Raw genomic sequence first — 17000 nt, forward strand, 5'->3', positions numbered from 1 at the left:
CCTCCATCTGGGCTTTACGCCTTCTCTCCTCGCAGCCTGGCACAGATACCCGAGCCCTGGACACGGCCATGTTCACTGTTCAGGTAGGAGCAGGAGAGATGGGCTTTCAGCCTTGAGGAGCCTCTTGTATAATGGGGTGTTTGCAGATACAGGTAAGCTTGGAGCTACTTAAGCATGCCCTTAAAGGACTGAGTAGTGGCAAGTGGTTGGTAAGATGTCAACTTGGAAGAACCTCAAGATCCTTCATGTCCTGACCCCACATGGTCAATCCCATCTTCTGATCCCTCCTTCTCTGACACTCACACAAAGACTCTGTGCTCCCATCCCCTCGGGTTACTTTGCGTGCCCTGAACACACCATGCCCATTCAAACCCCCTTTCCTTCCCCCATCTCCGTGAGCCCGTGATCTTTCTGCTGCCTGGGATGCCCATTCTCATCTCACTGCATCTCTGCCTGGTGATTATTTATTCATTCTTTAAGGCTCAGCCCAACACCTCCTCCTTTGTACAGCTGTCTCCTAAATCAGCCACTCAGCTTTAGGAGGGTGGTCTCCATCCACCTTTTATATTGCACCTTGCATTGTATCACAGCTACTTGATTACACATAACAGACCACAAGCTCTTCAACAGGGAGAATTGTGGCTTGTGTACATAGTGTCTAGTATAGGGCAGTGGATTAAATGGTGGCCTCCCCAAAAGATAGGACCCCTGGAGCCTGTGATTGTGACCTTGTGTGGAAAGGGGGGAGTCATTGCAGACGTGATTGGGCTCAGGACTTCTAGGGAGGCCATCCTGGACTGTCTGGGTGGGCGGGAGATTGGATCACAGGTGTTCTTATAGGAGACAGAGGAGGAAAAGACGCGGACACAGAGGAAGGGGCCAGGACCGGAGCTATGGAACCACAGGACAAAGAACGTCTGGGGTCACCAGAGGCTGGATGGGGCAAAGGCAGATTCGCCACGGGAGCCTTCGGAAAGGGTGCAGCCTTCCTATGTCTTGATTTGGGACATCTGGCCTGAGAGGAATCCTGAGACCAGGAGGGGCGCCTGGGTGGTTCAGTCAGTTGTGTGTCTAACTCTGGATTTCAGCTCAGGTCCCGATCTCGGGTTCATGAGTTTGAGCCCCGTGGTGTCAGCACAGAGCCTGCTTGAGATCTCTCCCTCTCCTTCTCTCTCTGCCCCTCTCCCTCTCTCTCCCTCTTTCTCTCTCTCAGAATACACTTAAAAAAAAAAAAAAATCCATGGGGCACCTGGATGGCTCAGTTGGTTAAAAGTCCAACTTCGGCTCAGGTCATGATCTCAGGGTTCATGGGTTTGAGCCCCGTATTGAGCTCTGTGCTGACAGCTCAGAGCCTGGAGCCTGCGTCCGATTCTGTGTCTCCCTCTCTCTCTCTGCCCCTCCCCTGCTCGCTCGCTCTCTCTCTCTCTCTCTCAAAAACGAATAAACATTTGAAAAAAATCCTGAAAGGATACATTTATGATATAAACCACCTAGTCTGTGGCATTTTGTTACGGCAGCCCTAGGGAGCCAGGATGTAGAGTGACTGGTACAGAGCCGGGGCTTTTAAATGAATAAACATTGATAATCCCGTACTTGGAACGCTTAAATTGGTTAAAGATGTTTCCGTGGAAAAGGGAAACTCCTGGATGTGTCTTCTGCCCACATTTTCATGAATCTGATTGAAGCCCCGGAAATCCAAGCTTCCTGATGCTACTTCAAGCACGGTGCTTCTCTGTGAAGGACCACGTCGCCTCTATACCTTCAGCCTCAAAGCCAGCCGCACGTGCGGGCAGATCTGTCCCCTCCACTTCCAGCTTTCAGCAGGGATCAGAGACTAAAAACTTTGTCTTGAGCCCTCCAGTCAGCCTGACAGGACATGGCAGATTGCAGAACAAAAGTGCACAGAGGAGATCATCAATTAAGCTAATAAAATTGATTTAAAGGCCTTTAAACTTGAGAGTGTGTTCAGTGCCTATGAAAGATCTTTCTAGTCCCTGGAAGTGATGAGATAAAATGATCAATCGCCCTTACCAACCTCCCCTTTTTGGTAATGGGATGGTGGGAATAGCTTCTCCACTGTCGTATTAACCCTCATTTCATAAAGGGTCTCTACACTCTTCTTCGCTCCTAAGTGCTCAGGAGCTGAGCCCGTGAAACTCATTTCTTCCTCGTTGCTCGCCTCATAGTGGATTGGAGGGGCGGTAGGAAGCAGCACCACAGGACAAACGCTGTCCTTTCTCTTGGAGATTTTCTTCAAGGCTGAGGTTTTCAAAATGTCATTTGAGTTATAAAAATAGAAAAAGCTTTGTTGTAAAAAATTCAACCCGCCTGAGAATTACGTAAGTCGAAAGCCCCTTATTTTACTCTCTCCCTTCTTCTGAACAGTTTGGCATATAGACTTCCAGACCCTTTGCTTTATGCATTTTCCAATACATGCGCGCGCGCGCCTCTGCCCATGTACGTATGCCCGTAAGCATACATGACATCGTCTACAAAATGCAGTAACATCCAACAAGCATTTTTCCGACAAATATTTTGATGCCACCTATGATGTGCCAAACGTGGAGTACCTCATTCCCGTTATTTTGTGGCTTGCTTTTTTACTTAATCCACCAAGGCCACATTGTTAACTGGAATTTTGTTCCTCCTCCATCTTTTTGGCAGGTGGGTGCCATCCTGTTCATCTTGTAAAAGAATTATTTATTGAACACCTACCGTGTACCAGCACTGTTCTAGGGGCTGGGCTTAAAGCGGCGCACTGGGCACTCGGTTGTTTCTATTTTTTGCTCTTCCAACAAATACAATAGTCCACAGCCTTACATGTATACTTCGTTACACAGGTATATTTCTCTGCCAGTTTCCCAGAAGCAGAAGTGTTCTATTCAACCGTGTGAGCTCGATAGTACTCTAATTCACAAATTGGAGCAGAAGGTTTGAACTGCCCACCAAGATAGCATGCATCAGTGGGCCATTTTCTTTCTTAGCCCAAGACTGATACCTGTCAATAGCTGCATTATTAGATCTGTTTCTCCTGCTTAGAATCCCTACTCTGCACTCACCTGCCCTGGATGCTCTAAGCCACGGGACAGAGTCGTGCTAAAGGACCAGTGGCCACTTGCCACCAGGTGGTATGGTGAGAGAGTTCTCGGGTCTTCTAGACCCACACGGTTCCCATTCACGACCCCCTCTACCTGCGTAATCTGGACACTACACTTACTCTTCCCCACCCCCCGATGATGGAGGAGAGAGGAGTTGGAAACCTTCCTGAGAACTCAACGTGATCACGTTAAAGTCTGAGTCAGCAGCGGGAAGGACAACCTAATTACAAACAAGACCATTTGGTGACTTGCACATAATTTCTTTCTGAATTATTGCTGCTCCCCTATGAATGCACATGGAGGTCCCTTTTCAAAGAAGACTCCTTTAAGCAGAAGGGTTACTGAGGAAAGAAAGTGCTGACCCGGCCCATGTATTCATTTGCTACCCAGCAAGAATTTATGGAGTACTTAACTAAACGGAGACATTGTGTTAATTGCTGTTGATGAGACACCGGGGGACTAAAACAGGGGCACCTTTTTAGAGGAGGAAAATGAGATCATGTAGGTGAATGACTGCATGGTAAGGTGGAGAGCCGTAAACGCCCAGGAGGGGTGAAGAACAAGGCTGGCTGGAGTCTGCGTGAGGCAGACGTCACTTCCCTTGGCCGTCGATTGCCCCGTATCTCTGAGGGATGCCACTCTTCTTCAATAAAAGATAATGATAATCTTAAGAAGGTTAGTGAGGTTGTCAAGGATGTAGCTGGGGCGGGATACATAGATCTGCATTCTACTCTCCTTGCCCTGTCGAGAATTAAAATATACAGCAGGTATTTTGCCAGCAGATTTACCCAGACTCCTTCTGCCAAGGTTAATGATTCCAGAGCCTCATCAGATTTAAGATCCCACCTGGAAGATGTGTTGAATCCCAATAACTTATAAATTTGAGCTATCAGAATAGGGAAATCAAGTGTGTTTGGTGTGGGAGGGTTTTTCAGGAATGAGATGCCTGAGCTGTTGGGTTCAGGGTCTCCAGGGGGTAAATACTTGCCCTTTTAAAAGGGGAGCCCACGCTCCGAAAGAATTTCATTTTTCCTTGTCCTTTGTTCCAAGAGTTTCAGTGACCAGGGTTGAGTTATGGTTTCGGCCCATGGCTGGGGATGTCTCTCATTCCGTGCCCTGCCTGTGAACCTGACCCTGGCATAGTTCCCATCCAGGTTATTTCCCCCTAACGTAGGAAGGAGATGAATGATGCGTTATCTCCCTCCCCTCAAAAATGACCAAGTCCAGAATGGTAAGAGCTCATTCGGAGAGCCTGCTGCAGCCAGCAGTTTCCCCCCTTTTCGCAAGCCAACCTCGTCCCGTCTCTTATCCTCTGCAGCTGTGGGCTAATGCTGCCTAAGCAGGAAGAGGGGCCTCTCCACGCCAAGGAGGGAGAGTTGTTTTGTGGTTCTGGCTCGGAGCTGTTGAGTTAACACTGGGGAGACTACGTTAATTTTGCAAAGTTTATTCTATTAGCATCCCAGTTGGCATCTGCCAGCATCTGAAAGTATCTCCCTGCAAAGAGCCCAAATTCAGCCTTCAAATGTGAATGTATTCAGATGTGGGGCCTTTGGGAGGTGATTAAGTATAAAGGCAGAGCCTTCATGACTGAGATGAATGACCTTATAAAAGAGGCTTCAGAGAGCCCCTCTGCTCCTTCCACCTTGTGAGGATACAGAGAAGTTTGCAACCCAGAAGAGGGCCCTCAGTCAACCATGCATTCCGATCTCAGCCTTCAGCCTTCAGAAGCGTGAGCAAATACATTTCTGTTGTGTGGAAGCCACCTGTGGTGTTTGGTTATAGCAGCGTGAACGGATTAAGACAGCATCTCTCTTTCATTAAAAATATTTATCAAGTGTTGGGTGGGGGAAAGTCTCTTGGCTTCTCAAGATTCCCTTTGAATTTCAGCTTCATCACTGATGAGCTAGCTATATGATTTTGTGCAAGTCCCTTAAATGTCTCCGAGCTTCCATTTTCATCTGTAAGATGGGCAATTTCTTACATCTCCATCACATGGATTCTTTGTGGATCGAATGAATTACACGCATTAACCTTGAAAACTTTACTTATAAATTATAAAACTTTATCCAAATGTAGAACAGTTAGTCATTTCCACTGTTGGCAGCAGAGGGAAATTGCCCAGGCTCCAGGACCTTGTTGGCCAGTGTTTGCATGGCTGGACCCAACTTTTATATCTCCTAATAGCTTTTGCATGTTTTCTATTCCTTGATATGCACTAAGGGTGATTTCACCAGTCTATCCTTGGTTCACTCTGTTTCACTCTTCATCTAGGCATAAGTTATTATTTGACTTGCCTGCTGTGTTTTAAAGTCTGTCCTTTTCATTTCTAGAAGTTTTGTTTCATTATTTTTCACAGCTGCTTGTTTGTTTTCCATAGGGTCTTATATTTATGGTTTTGACCCCTATTTTGAGGTCTGTAACATTTTGAACATTTTCATTTTGTGGTCTCTATCTGGTAGTTCTGTTATCTCAAGTTCTTGTGGGGGGGGGGCACTAATCCTACTGTATTTGCTGACTCTCACTTATGGTAGATTGTTTCCTCCTATGTTTGTAATTTTAGATTGTGAGCTCACCTTCTGTGGAGTTTCTGGGTGGGAATTCTGGGCTGTCTGGCTCCAGGTCAAATGTGGATCTCTCCAGTGAGGTTTTTGTTTTGTGCTGTTTTGTTTTTTTACTGAAGTATAGTTGACACATGGTGGTACATAGTGAGGTTTTACGTTTGCTTTTGCCAGTCACTCCCAGGTGTCTTCACCCCGGGACTATGTTTCTTGTAAATTTCTAGGTTTGGTGTCTCCTGACCATCAGCCAGTGTAAATTCAAATCTCAAACCCTCCTGGGGCAAGGGATGGTGAATGTTCAGAGGACACTTTCTTCATGCCCAGAGCTCAAGAGGAGACAGACAGGTTTCTTTAGGCTTCTTCCTTGTGATTTGGGCCTCGAGCAGATTTTCTGAAAGCAGACAGTCTACACAGTCACTGGGTTGAGAGTTGAGGAGCTCCAGCATGGCATCTTCTTTGCTGTGTTAGAGCAAGCACACATGTTTTCTGAACTTCAGCATTCCCAGCTCTCAAAAGCAGGTACTATTAACTCGTCTAAAAGCATTGCCATAAGAATCAGACAGAATCCCCAATGTATGTTAGGTTCATGGCCTCGAACCCGCCGTAGAGGGAGCAGTCTATCCATGGTAGCTGTTCTCAGTCTTCCCCCTGCAGAGGTGAAGAAACTCATACCCAGAAAGAACCAGCCATGGCACTGCTGGGTGGGGCACTGTCCCCACTTCATGGTCAGGCCATTATCTGTCTCTCAGAAACTCTCTCTTGGGTCTACTTGTTCATGTTTGGGTAAATTTGCCTGCCCTTAAACAATAGAAGAGCTGGGGGGTTTTATTTTTTCTCTTTGCCTTTTTCTTAAATTCTGTCTCAAACTTAGAACAGCATCCCTGACTTGAGCCTGCAGCGGGAGAGATACTCAAGCTGAAAGAGGAGGGACCATCACTGTTTTCACTGATAATGAAGGCAATTTTCTAGCGATAAAGAAGGCGCAATAAAAGCTATCTCACATAATGGCTTTCATTACCCATTCTCCAGTCTTTTCTAAACAATAAGTTATTAGCCATATGCAATAGGGGCTGACGCTAATTGTTTTCCCTATTTTTCAAATAAAGAAATGAGTCGTACACAGTGATTTCTTAAGGACACTTCTAGCGCTAATATTCTATGAATTGATTTAATGGAGAGCACTGTGGAAGAGTCAGAAGTTCATGGAGAGTGGGAGTTCTGTTCATCTTTTGTTTCCTTGAGTGGTAGAGACGCATGCCTGTGTCGCTCTGTCCCCAAACAACGACAGCACCAGCACCCTTTTCCTATGGCTTTGTGCCCACGGCTTATCAAGGTTCCAGGTCGCCCATCCGTCCTTTGTCACAGGGGAGGAGACTGGCTGGCCTTAGGGTTCAGCGTTCCCAGCCATTTTCTCAGTGGCTTAGAATCAGGACTTCCGTCAGCCTTTGACCTTCTCGTATGCGACGGGACTGATTCCCACCTGCCTCACCCACCCAACGGTGAGACAAGGTTATAATGAGGATGTGGTAAGATGGACAGCTTTCGGAAGGGTGGAATCTGGCATAAATGGAAAGGAAAGTTGGCTCCGTTGGGATGTCATATTGTCTATTTGGATTATGCGCAGGAAACAGTTAACGTAACATCCCCAACTACTTATTCTTTAGACCATTTATTCTTTATACATACAAGGTTGGTCCTTGGCTGGCATCTTGGACTTCTGACAAGAGTGGCTCATTTTCCCAAACTGTACAAACAGTGTGGTTTATGCCAAGCACCTGCCTTCCTTCTGGGAGACGGGAATTTGGGGCCATGCTAGGCAGAAGGTCCCTCCATAATTAACAAACACCCTGGGTGCTCAGTCTGTGATGGGCCTTCCTGGTAGATGGCATTTCACACATGTTGTCACAGCTCTTTGCTAGAGGACATCCTATCTGACTCCGGTGGGAGAGGATCTTGAAAGCTCACGCTTGGTTTCTCCGGCTGTGTTCCATGCACCTTTTGGAAACTTCTGCTGACTTTTCCTTCCATCCTTTTGCTGTAATAGTCATAGCCTTGAGTATGACCGTATACTGAGTCCTGGGAATCTTCCTAGTGAGTAAGTAATAAAACCTGAGGGTGGTATTAGGGATACCCTGACCCAGAGGCCAAGAGGTCTGTGACTTGATTAACACATTCCATACACCTCATACGCCCCAGACTCAAAAACTCAGACTGTGACTGTCAGCAGGCCTAGTGTTTCGGAGAAAGACCAGGAGGCAGTGGGCCTGGCTGAAACAGGAGGAATGGAGGCTACCAGAACTGGGAAGAAACACATTCTGTAGGGACAAGTACCAGAGTCTGGAAGTACAGAGAGGTGCTGAAGTTGAGATGGGGCAGGAAGAATCTGCCTTAAGGATGCCCCATGCCAGGGGAGTGCCAGACCCCATGTCGGCACTGTGGACCACTCCCAATAGGGTGGTTCTCCCCGAGGCCAGGGCCAGAACCCACCCAAAGGTGACGCAAACTGGTGGGGAAGGGGGGTGGGGAGAGAAAGCTCCAAGGGCTTTGTCTGGGAGAGCCTGGGGTTCAGGTCTTGGTTACACACTTACTAGTGATTTGCTGTTGGGAAAACGATTTACCTCCTGTGTGCCTCCGTTTATCTTTCAGTTGGAGATATTAATAGTACCTCCTCATAAGTTGTTGGATGGATGAAGTGAAATAATGTATGTAAATGCTTAGAACACCGTCTGGGACTTACCAAGCACTCAATAAAACAGAACTCTCAGAGTTATAAGGGGGTTGATGGCAAAACTGTAAGTTTAATGGCCCGGAAATCCATGCCCCTCAAGCCAGGCAGCAGAGGCTATGGAGCACATGAGGAGAGGTACCCCTGGGCCCACATAAAACAGGTGAAATCACAGCTGCCCAGTCAGTGCTACGTAAACATGCACCTGTTCTGATTTTCATTCTGTGACTCTTCTCTCTGGGTCTGGATTTGACTCTAACTTAACTTGGATTTTCCAATCTCTTCCCTGGCAAACATTTGGAGCCTTGCCTTCTGGACTCCGAACCGGCAGGGCTAGCAGGCATAACCCAGCCCTGTACGAATGGCCAGCCTCGTGCCTGATCTCCCCGGCTTTCTCTCTGCCAAGCCCCCTCCTCCCACCCAGCTGCTCCCAATGCATCATGAATCAAAGCTGGTCTTAGTAGCCTATTCCCTCTTGGCCTCTTCTCAAATCCCCCCGTGACAGAATTATTCTGCTCTTTTGGACCCGATTTGATGAGTGTGGATGGCAGAGAGGCAGTGCCGTCATCATATCTGTTAAAGGTGAAAGCGTGCCCTGCTGCTGATTTGTGCTATCCAAGCTCTCCCAGTGCTGAATGCCCATGACTGGAAAAAAGAGCAATATGGCCATTTCCCTGGGCCTGGGGCTGGGAGGTATGGGTGGGAAGACACAGGACAATGAAAAACAGAACAATACACTTGCCAAAGAAGCGCTGTAGACAACAGGTACTCTAAAGGTTGAGAGCTACTGTGCTAAGCTAGTCAAAGGATTCATGGAAGCAGCTGAGCTCTAGAAAACCCCATAAAATATAAGGACTTGAGTAAAAGACAGCAGGGGACTGTCTAAACACAGGGGAAGAAGCACAAATAATCTTGGCCTTTGGGTGAGGAGCAGAGGATTCAGAGAGGGAAGGGATTCTAGAAAAGCTTTCCTCCTGGAAAGCTAAGAAAGGGCCAGATCTCAGTGAGCCTTGAATGAGTGTTGCCTAGAAGTTTGGAATTCATCAGGCATGTGTTGGGGACACCTTGAAATTGAGCATGGTTGTAGCCTTTGAAAGCATATGGCCTCTGAACTTGGAGGCAGAGGAGAGAAAACATTTGAGGCATTGGACGATGTTCTGAGGCAGAGCCAACTAGCCTACCTATGCTTAGAATTGGTGACTTGTCTCTTCTTCCTCATAACAGACACTGCTAGGAAGGAATGATTTCATTAAGGAAAAAGGCAGCAAGTGTCCTCTTCCTATAGTGGCTTGCTTAATGACATATGTTACATCTCCTGGTAATTATCAACTAATGAGCCTTCTGAGGAAGTAACATTTGCGGTTTATTTCTCTAAGCCAGGGAGTAAATGAAGGTGTGTAAGAAATCGCCTTGCTGGGGCACCTGGGTGGCTCAGTCGGTCAAGCATCCGACTTCGGCTCAGGTCATGATCTCACAGTTTGTGGGTTCAAGCCCTGCGTCGGGCTCTGTGTTGACAGCTCAGAGCCTGGAGCCTGTTTCAGACTCTGTGTCTCCGCCTCTCTCTGACCCTCCCCTGCGCACGCTGTCTCTCTCTCTCTCCCCCTCTCAGAAATAAATAAAATATTTAAAGAAAAGAAAAGGAAAGGAAAGGGAAGGGAAGGGAAGGGAAGGAAAGGAAAGGAAAGGAAAGGAAAGGAAAGGAAAGGAAAGGAAAGGAAAGGAAAGGAAAGGAAAGAAAAGGAAAGAAAAGGAAAGAAAAGAAAAGAAATCGCCTTGCTTTCGAGCTCCTGGGAGTTCTTGGTGAAGACCCTTGCAGCCTCTGAGCTCTGATAGCCATGTGACCTTTATGTTTCACCCCTTCCTCATGCCATTATTTCCAGGAGGGCAGGGAATGGTGCAATTCATGTTTAATGTGGCCTTGCTGTTATTCTAGTGAGTTCTGACACTGCAAGTCTACTTGACCAGGGTGGTCAGCCCCCCTGCTTTTTTATCAGTTGAGACATCGATTGTATTTGTAGTGGGTTAGGGAAATAGTGGAATGAAAGACACAGAACTGAGGAAAGAGCCCAGGCGTTGCAGGGCCAGGACCCCTCGAACTACTCACTCTCATCCTCTCGCCGTCCATGGACTCTTCACAATCCTTCTCCAGGGCAGCCAGGTCTTCTTGGGCCTCAGAGAGCTCCCCTTCCTCCATGCCCTCACCCACGTACCAGTGCACAAATGCCCGTTTGGCACACATCAGGTCAAACTTGTGGTCGAGGCGGGCCCAGGCCTTGGCAATGGCTGTGGCATTGGCTTAGCACGCAGACTGCCTGGTGCACCTTGGCCAGGTCTCCCCCGGCACCACTGTGGGAAGCTGGTACTTAATTCCAGCCTTGCAATCTGTGGGACACCAGTCCACAAACTGAATCATGCACTTGGTCTTGATCATAGCAACAGCAGTGTTCACATCCTTGGGCACCACTTCTCCATGGTAGAGCATGCAACAGGCCATGTGTTTGCCACGGCAAGGGTCACACTTGACCATCTGATTGGAGGGTTCAAAACAGGTGTTGGTGATCTCTGCCATGGACAGCTGCTCATGGTAGGCCTTCTCAGCTGAGACAATGGCGGGGGTGGGGGTAGGTCACCAGGGGAAAATGGATGTGGGGGAAGGGCATCACATTGGTCTGGAACTCTGTGAGGTCCACGTTGAGGGCACCATCAATGCACAGGGAGGTAGTGATGGAGGACACAATCTGGCCGATGAGCCAGTTGAGGTTGGCATAGGTGGGGCGCTCGATGTCCAGGTTGTGGTGGCAGATGTCGTAGATGGCCTCGTTGTCCACTATGAAAGCACAGTCCGGGGGTGCCTGGGTGGCTTAGTCGGTTAAGCGTCCGACTTTCGCTTAGGTCATGATCTCGCGGTTCGTGGGTTCGAGCCCCACGTCGGGCTCTGTGCTGACTGCCAGCTCAGAGCCTGGAGCCTGTTTCAGTCTGTGACTCCCTCTCTCTCTGACCCTCCCCTGCTCACGCTGTCTCTCTCTCTCTCTCTCTCTCCTAGAAATAAATAAAAAACATTAAAAAAAAATTAAAAAAAAAAAAAAGAAAGCACAGTCCGAATGCTCCAGGGTAGTGTGCATGGTTAAAATAAGGTTGTAGTATTCTACTACTGCTGTGGACTCTTGGGGGGCCGGGTAGATGGCAAATTCCAATGTGAACTCCTTGCCATAGTCAACAGAAAGCTGCTCCATTTGTTGATCTGACTCTGAAGTGGAATTTCAGAGGCTATTAGACGATGTGGATTGAGAAGGTGAGCAGAGGAGATGGTCCTTCATGAGCCTCTTGACCTTGGCATCTACAAGACCATGAGAAAAAAAAAGATCTTAATGTAAATCTGATTTAATATGTCTTAGTATACTGAAAAAAATATATCTTTTTCTCCTTGAGTTGTGTTAGAAAAAGAGCCCTTTTCTGTCATCCCAGCTTGATATATGCCAGGCCCAATAGGGGATGGGGAAATGCCAAACTCCTGGGAGAATTTTGGAGGAAAAAGAATCCCATCCTGTCACATGGGTTTTCTTGGAGAACAGAAAAAGAGGTGTAGGGGCAAAGCTTGGTAGATTCTCCACAGAAGCATCTAGACAAGAATATGTGACTTTCTTAGCCATCTACTCTCCCTGCTCACTTAATGCCATGTTTGAACATAAGGCCATCTCTTGCCTGTCTTTCAGTGCATAAAACCCAACACACTTGATGGGGTGCCTGGGTGGCTTAGTCGGTTAAGCGTCCGACTTTCGCTTAGGTCATGATCTCGCGGTCCGTGGGTTCGAGCCCCGTGTCGGGCTCTGTGCTGACTGCCAGCTCAGAGCCTGGAGCCTGTTTCAGTCTGTGACTCCCTCTCTCTCTGACCCTCCCCTGCTCACACACACTCTCTCTCTCTCTCTCCCCTAGAAATAAAATAAAAATATTAAAAAAAAAAAAAAACAAACCCAACACACTTGAAAACAGAATAAGTAGAATGTGATATATGCAAAATAACTACTAACTCAAATGAACCCTGCCGTAGTTTGAAATTGAGAACAATGGTTGCTGGTGTTATATTTTTAAGTGAAACTTTCCCTACATCATTTAGGATGTTTTAAATGATGTTTTAATAGCTCTGTATATTTTATCATGGGCGTATGCCAAAATATAGTTAAGTGTATCTCTCTTGGTGGGAATTCAGAAGGTTTTTAGTTATTCTCTATGACAGATAATGTCTTGATTAAAAATCTTTCACAAAAGCTTTTAAAAAATCATTTTTTCTTTCCCCAACAGACTGCTTATAAGATTATATCTCTGTTTTTGTTTTGTTATTTTTTAAACTTCATTGTAATATGTCTAGGTGTGGATTTCTTATTTTCTCTGCTTGAGATTTGTTGAGTTTTTTAACTCTGTGTGTTGATATCTTTCCTCGGTTCTGGGACATTCTCAGCCATTACCTCTTCACATATTGCTTCTGCCCTTTTTTCCTTCTCTTCCAGGATCTCATGAACCCATGTCAGGCTTTATTGTATTCTTGATATAACCTACCCTTTTTAATGTATTTTTTATCTTTTTGTCTCTCTGTGCTTTGTTCTAGAAGGTTTCTTCTGACCTACCTTCCACTTTAATAATGCTCTCTTCATTTGTGTCTAATCTGCTATGAACTGTCCATTGAGCTCTTAATTTTAGTTACAATTTTCCAGTTCTAGATTTTCTTTTTTCTTTTTCAAACCTGCTGTTTCACTTTTTATATACTTTCCAATTTCCTGCTGAATTTTTAAGCTTGCTTCAAACCTTTTTGTTGTCTCTTATTTCTACGGGTTTTACATTTGGCGTCTTGACTCTGATGCTTCTGGGTATCTTGGATTATGTGTTGGAGAGTGTATTTGAAAACATTTCTTATGGAATGAATTTGAAACCTAGGATGATATTACTTGCCTCTAGGCAGAATTTTCGTTCACTTCAGTCAGGAGCACAGGAGTACTAGTAACCCTGATCCCTTTAATCAAAATTCAAGAGTTGAAGTCCTCTGGGCTGCCCATATGAAGTGAAGTAGACTTTTAGCTTATGGCAAGGTAGGTTGATTTCCAGTAGACAGTTACTCTTAGGTCAGCCTTTCATTGTTCTGGTCAAAAATAGAAGGTGGCATATCAGGTTGCCTATCATGGTGGGCCCTGAAATCTAACTTTTAACTCCCTGGTCTTTTTTTTTTTTTAATGTTTTACTTGCTTCTGAGAGAGAGAGAGAGAGAGAGACAGCATGAGCAGGGGAGGGTCAGAGAGAGAAGGAGATACAGAATCTGAAGCAGGCTCTAGGCTCTCAGCTGGCTGTCAGGACAGAGCCCGACGTGGGGCTTGAACCCACGAACCATGAGATCATGACCTGAGCTGAAGTCAGACACTTAACCAACTGAGCCACCCAGGTACCCCATCTCCCTGGTCTTTTGAGGTTTCCATAAATTCAGCCCCTCTTTATGAGTGCATAGCTCTGGGCAGAAGCAAATCTAGTGTTGGGGTTCTCTCCCTTTATTCTAATCTCGGCCAGATCTGAACTCAATCATTTATATTTTGTTCATCTTTAATGGTTTTATTACAATTTAAATGTCTAATCCAGTTTTAGTTTCACTATTTTTAGTTGGAAAGTTGTCCAAATCACGTAATCCAACATTCTCAGAGATGGAAATCATTATTATTCTCTAGGATAAATTCACAGGCATGGAATTTCTACATGTAAGACATATACACTGTTAAGACTCGTGAGACATTTTTGCCAGATTACTTCCCAGAAAAGTTGTTTTCCTTATGTGACTCCTTTGTTCTTTTCCTCTCCTAGTTTTCTGTTGGTGTCTTAGAGTCCATTCATTCTCAGTACTCCAATCCTGTAGCAAGTTTTAAATTGTAGTTGCAAGTCAGATGTGGAAAACGTTGACTTTGTGTTTATGTATTTGAGTTCAACTTGATCCCTAGCCCCCATTTTCACTAATGATGAAAAAGAAAACTAATCTTATTGTCTGAAGGAAATTCAGTTTCTTCCAACTTAAAATTCCATTTCTCTGAAGTCAGTTGCTCAGTTAAATTATGATTAAACAGGCTATTCCCTGTAAGCACTGCTCTTCCCCATCAAAGGGCCTTCCTCTCCTGCTTCCCCTCTTGAATAACTCCTAGGAGCATGCATGAACTGGCACTGCACAGTGGTGATGGGGAGAGGTGTCTGGGCTGCAGGCTGCCCTCTGTAACCATCCTGGGCCTTGGTGACATGTCTCATACCTCCCTGTCTTCAGAGTTTTATCCCCTGTTCATTGCTGATGTCCCTGGTCCTGGTCCTGAACTCCAGGCATCATATCCACACATTCTGTGTCCTCCATTCCCCTGAGTCCCTTGATCCAGCCTTTTGCTACCACTCCTCTGGGAAATGAAGGAACATCAGGATTTCCTGCAAGTCAGGAACTAGCCGTGGGCACTGGGAGCACTATTTTAAGCCTTCTGTCTGCCTAAACATCACTCGACTATCTCTGCCCCACTGCCTGGGTATTCTGCAAGATATCCTCCCTCCTACAGACTGCTAGGCAGTGTTGGGGAGGAAGAAATTTTATTTTTCTTTCGATGTCCTTCTACCTGGACTAAGAACAAAATTAACATGAGACATTAACAGGAGAAAATCAAATTTAGTTTTGTACCTATGGGGAATCCACAAGGACACGAAATTCCAAAGACATTGAGGCAACGGGAAGCTTAATATGAGGCTTCTATAAGGAGAGGGGAGGAGGCCCGAGGATACAATGGGGAGGAAGACACTAGCAGGAAGGTAAGAGGAGATGTTTGGAAAACAAAGGTTGCCCTATTATGTGGATACATTTTTTAGGTAAAGAGGAATCTCTGTTAATAGCTCTCATCTTGGTAGAGGTTCTCTTTTTCAGTGTAAATTTAGGCAGTTGAGGGGGAGGCAAAGTTTTTTTCCTGAGTCTGCTGGGTTTTTATTGCTCTTAACTCAAAATCATCGTCACACTAAAGTGGCCCCTCTTGGAGTAGGCTGCCTTTAACCCTTAGGCAACAAGAAAAGTTTTTGGCTTCCTACGTTCAAATCTATTTGCAGAATTTCTCTCCCCGCAGTGGTAGGACTAAACTAAACCCCCCTCATAGGAGGCCTGGCCTCAGGTCTATCTCCCTTTCTCCACTCTCTGCAGACTTTGCCCCCAACCCACAAAGAAGTAGCCTCTTTTGGGGATTGGAAGGATTCCATCTGTTGATGGTTTTCAGCCCTGGTTGCATGCACTTTTGAATCAAATATGGATGCAGATCAGTTGAATCCGAGTGAGCCCAAGCACAGGTGGTTTGTCAGAGCTCCCCAGGTGATCACGAAGTGAGCCAGCATTGAGACCCATGGCCATGTCACAACCTCCATCTTGTCTTTGATATTTCAAAGGCGGTTTGGATTTAGAAAACATCTTTCTTCGGTGCATTGCTAAGGCACTTGAAATCCTGGCTTCCAGACCATTTCAGAAGTCAGTTTCAAGAGTCAGCTAGGGGCGCCTGGGTGGCTTAGTCGGTTAAGCGTCCGACTTTCGCTTAGGTCATGATCTCGCGGTTCGTGGGTTCAAGCCCTGCGTCGGGGTCTGTGCTGACTGTCAGCTCAGAGCCTGGAGCCTGTTTCAGAGTCTGTCACTCCCTCTCTCTCTGACCCTTCCCTGCTCATGCTGTCTCTCTCTCTCTCCTATAAATAAATAAAACATTAAAAAAAAAAAAAGAGTCAGCTATATAGTCACAACTGAAAATTAACACTTCCTTGCTTCTTTTCATCTTAGTTCTGACAGTCTTTACTCATCTCAAAGCGCCGACTGCCTCTGGATGAAACAGTGAATCCGGAATAGAAAAACATACGCATATATTTCAAAATACAGATTTTATTCGACTACTTTCTTACAACTACTTTACTGCTAATCTGACCACAAACAAACAAGGCCATCAGAAAGCTATGTTCTCACTTTGACCTCATTTTGGCCCTGAAAACAATTGTCTTCATCTTATTATACGTAGGTCAATGCTGTGGGCCAATGCTGAAGCATGTTTTAAGAAACAGATTTGGGGAGCTTGCAGTATTACTAAAGCTGTGTTTTGAGGAGACAGTTCACCAAGTTCCTCAGTGGAGAAATTTGGGGGTCGGGGGGACTTAGGGACCAAGTATCTTCACTTCTCTTTTAAAAATATTTTAGATGCTCCAGATGATTCCAGTAACTCTGTTTGCAGTAACTGCCAGAACGCCTGCACTGCATTTGTGCACAACTTTCTTAAGCATACGTTATGTGCACTCCGCTCACCTTTGGCATCATCTTATTCTGCTCATTTCCCCCTTTGCCTCCGTGTTCCCTCTTAGTTACTTCTAATTGTATTTTATCCCACAGTGCCTGCATTTATATAGGACAGCCTCAAGCCTTCTCAGAAAGATTCTCTACCATGCACACATCTCAATACTCTCCCTTTCGTAGGGGAAGAAAAATAATTTTCCTTGTGCCCTTCTAGGTTCTTGGCTGACATCCCCCCGCTCTAAAAAGATGCATAAGAGAAAAACAAACATAAGTTTAATGAGGCGTATGCCTTCTATATACATGGGAGAAAC

The 17000-nt window shown here is 45.8% G+C and overlaps 2 protein-coding genes across 3 annotated transcripts in view; one reads left to right on the plus strand and one right to left on the minus strand.

Moving 5' to 3' along the window:
- LOC144242830 (tubulin alpha-8 chain-like) overlaps positions 1–11614 on the minus strand; it is a 42134-nt gene extending 30520 nt beyond the window's left edge. The window contains 3 exon segments of the mRNA XM_077777857.1: positions 10486–10995; positions 10997–11229; positions 11485–11614. Coding sequence (XP_077633983.1) covers positions 10486–10995; positions 10997–11229; positions 11485–11614 — 873 coding nt within the window.
- GALNT17 (polypeptide N-acetylgalactosaminyltransferase 17) overlaps positions 1–17000 on the plus strand; it is a 440178-nt gene that overhangs the window by 300180 nt on the left and 122998 nt on the right. The window lies entirely within an intron of this gene.

This window comes from Crocuta crocuta, unplaced genomic scaffold (assembly GCF_008692635.1).
Source record: "Crocuta crocuta isolate KB4526 unplaced genomic scaffold, BGI_CrCroc_1.0 scaffold217, whole genome shotgun sequence".
Taxonomy (NCBI): Eukaryota; Metazoa; Chordata; class Mammalia; order Carnivora; family Hyaenidae; genus Crocuta; species Crocuta crocuta.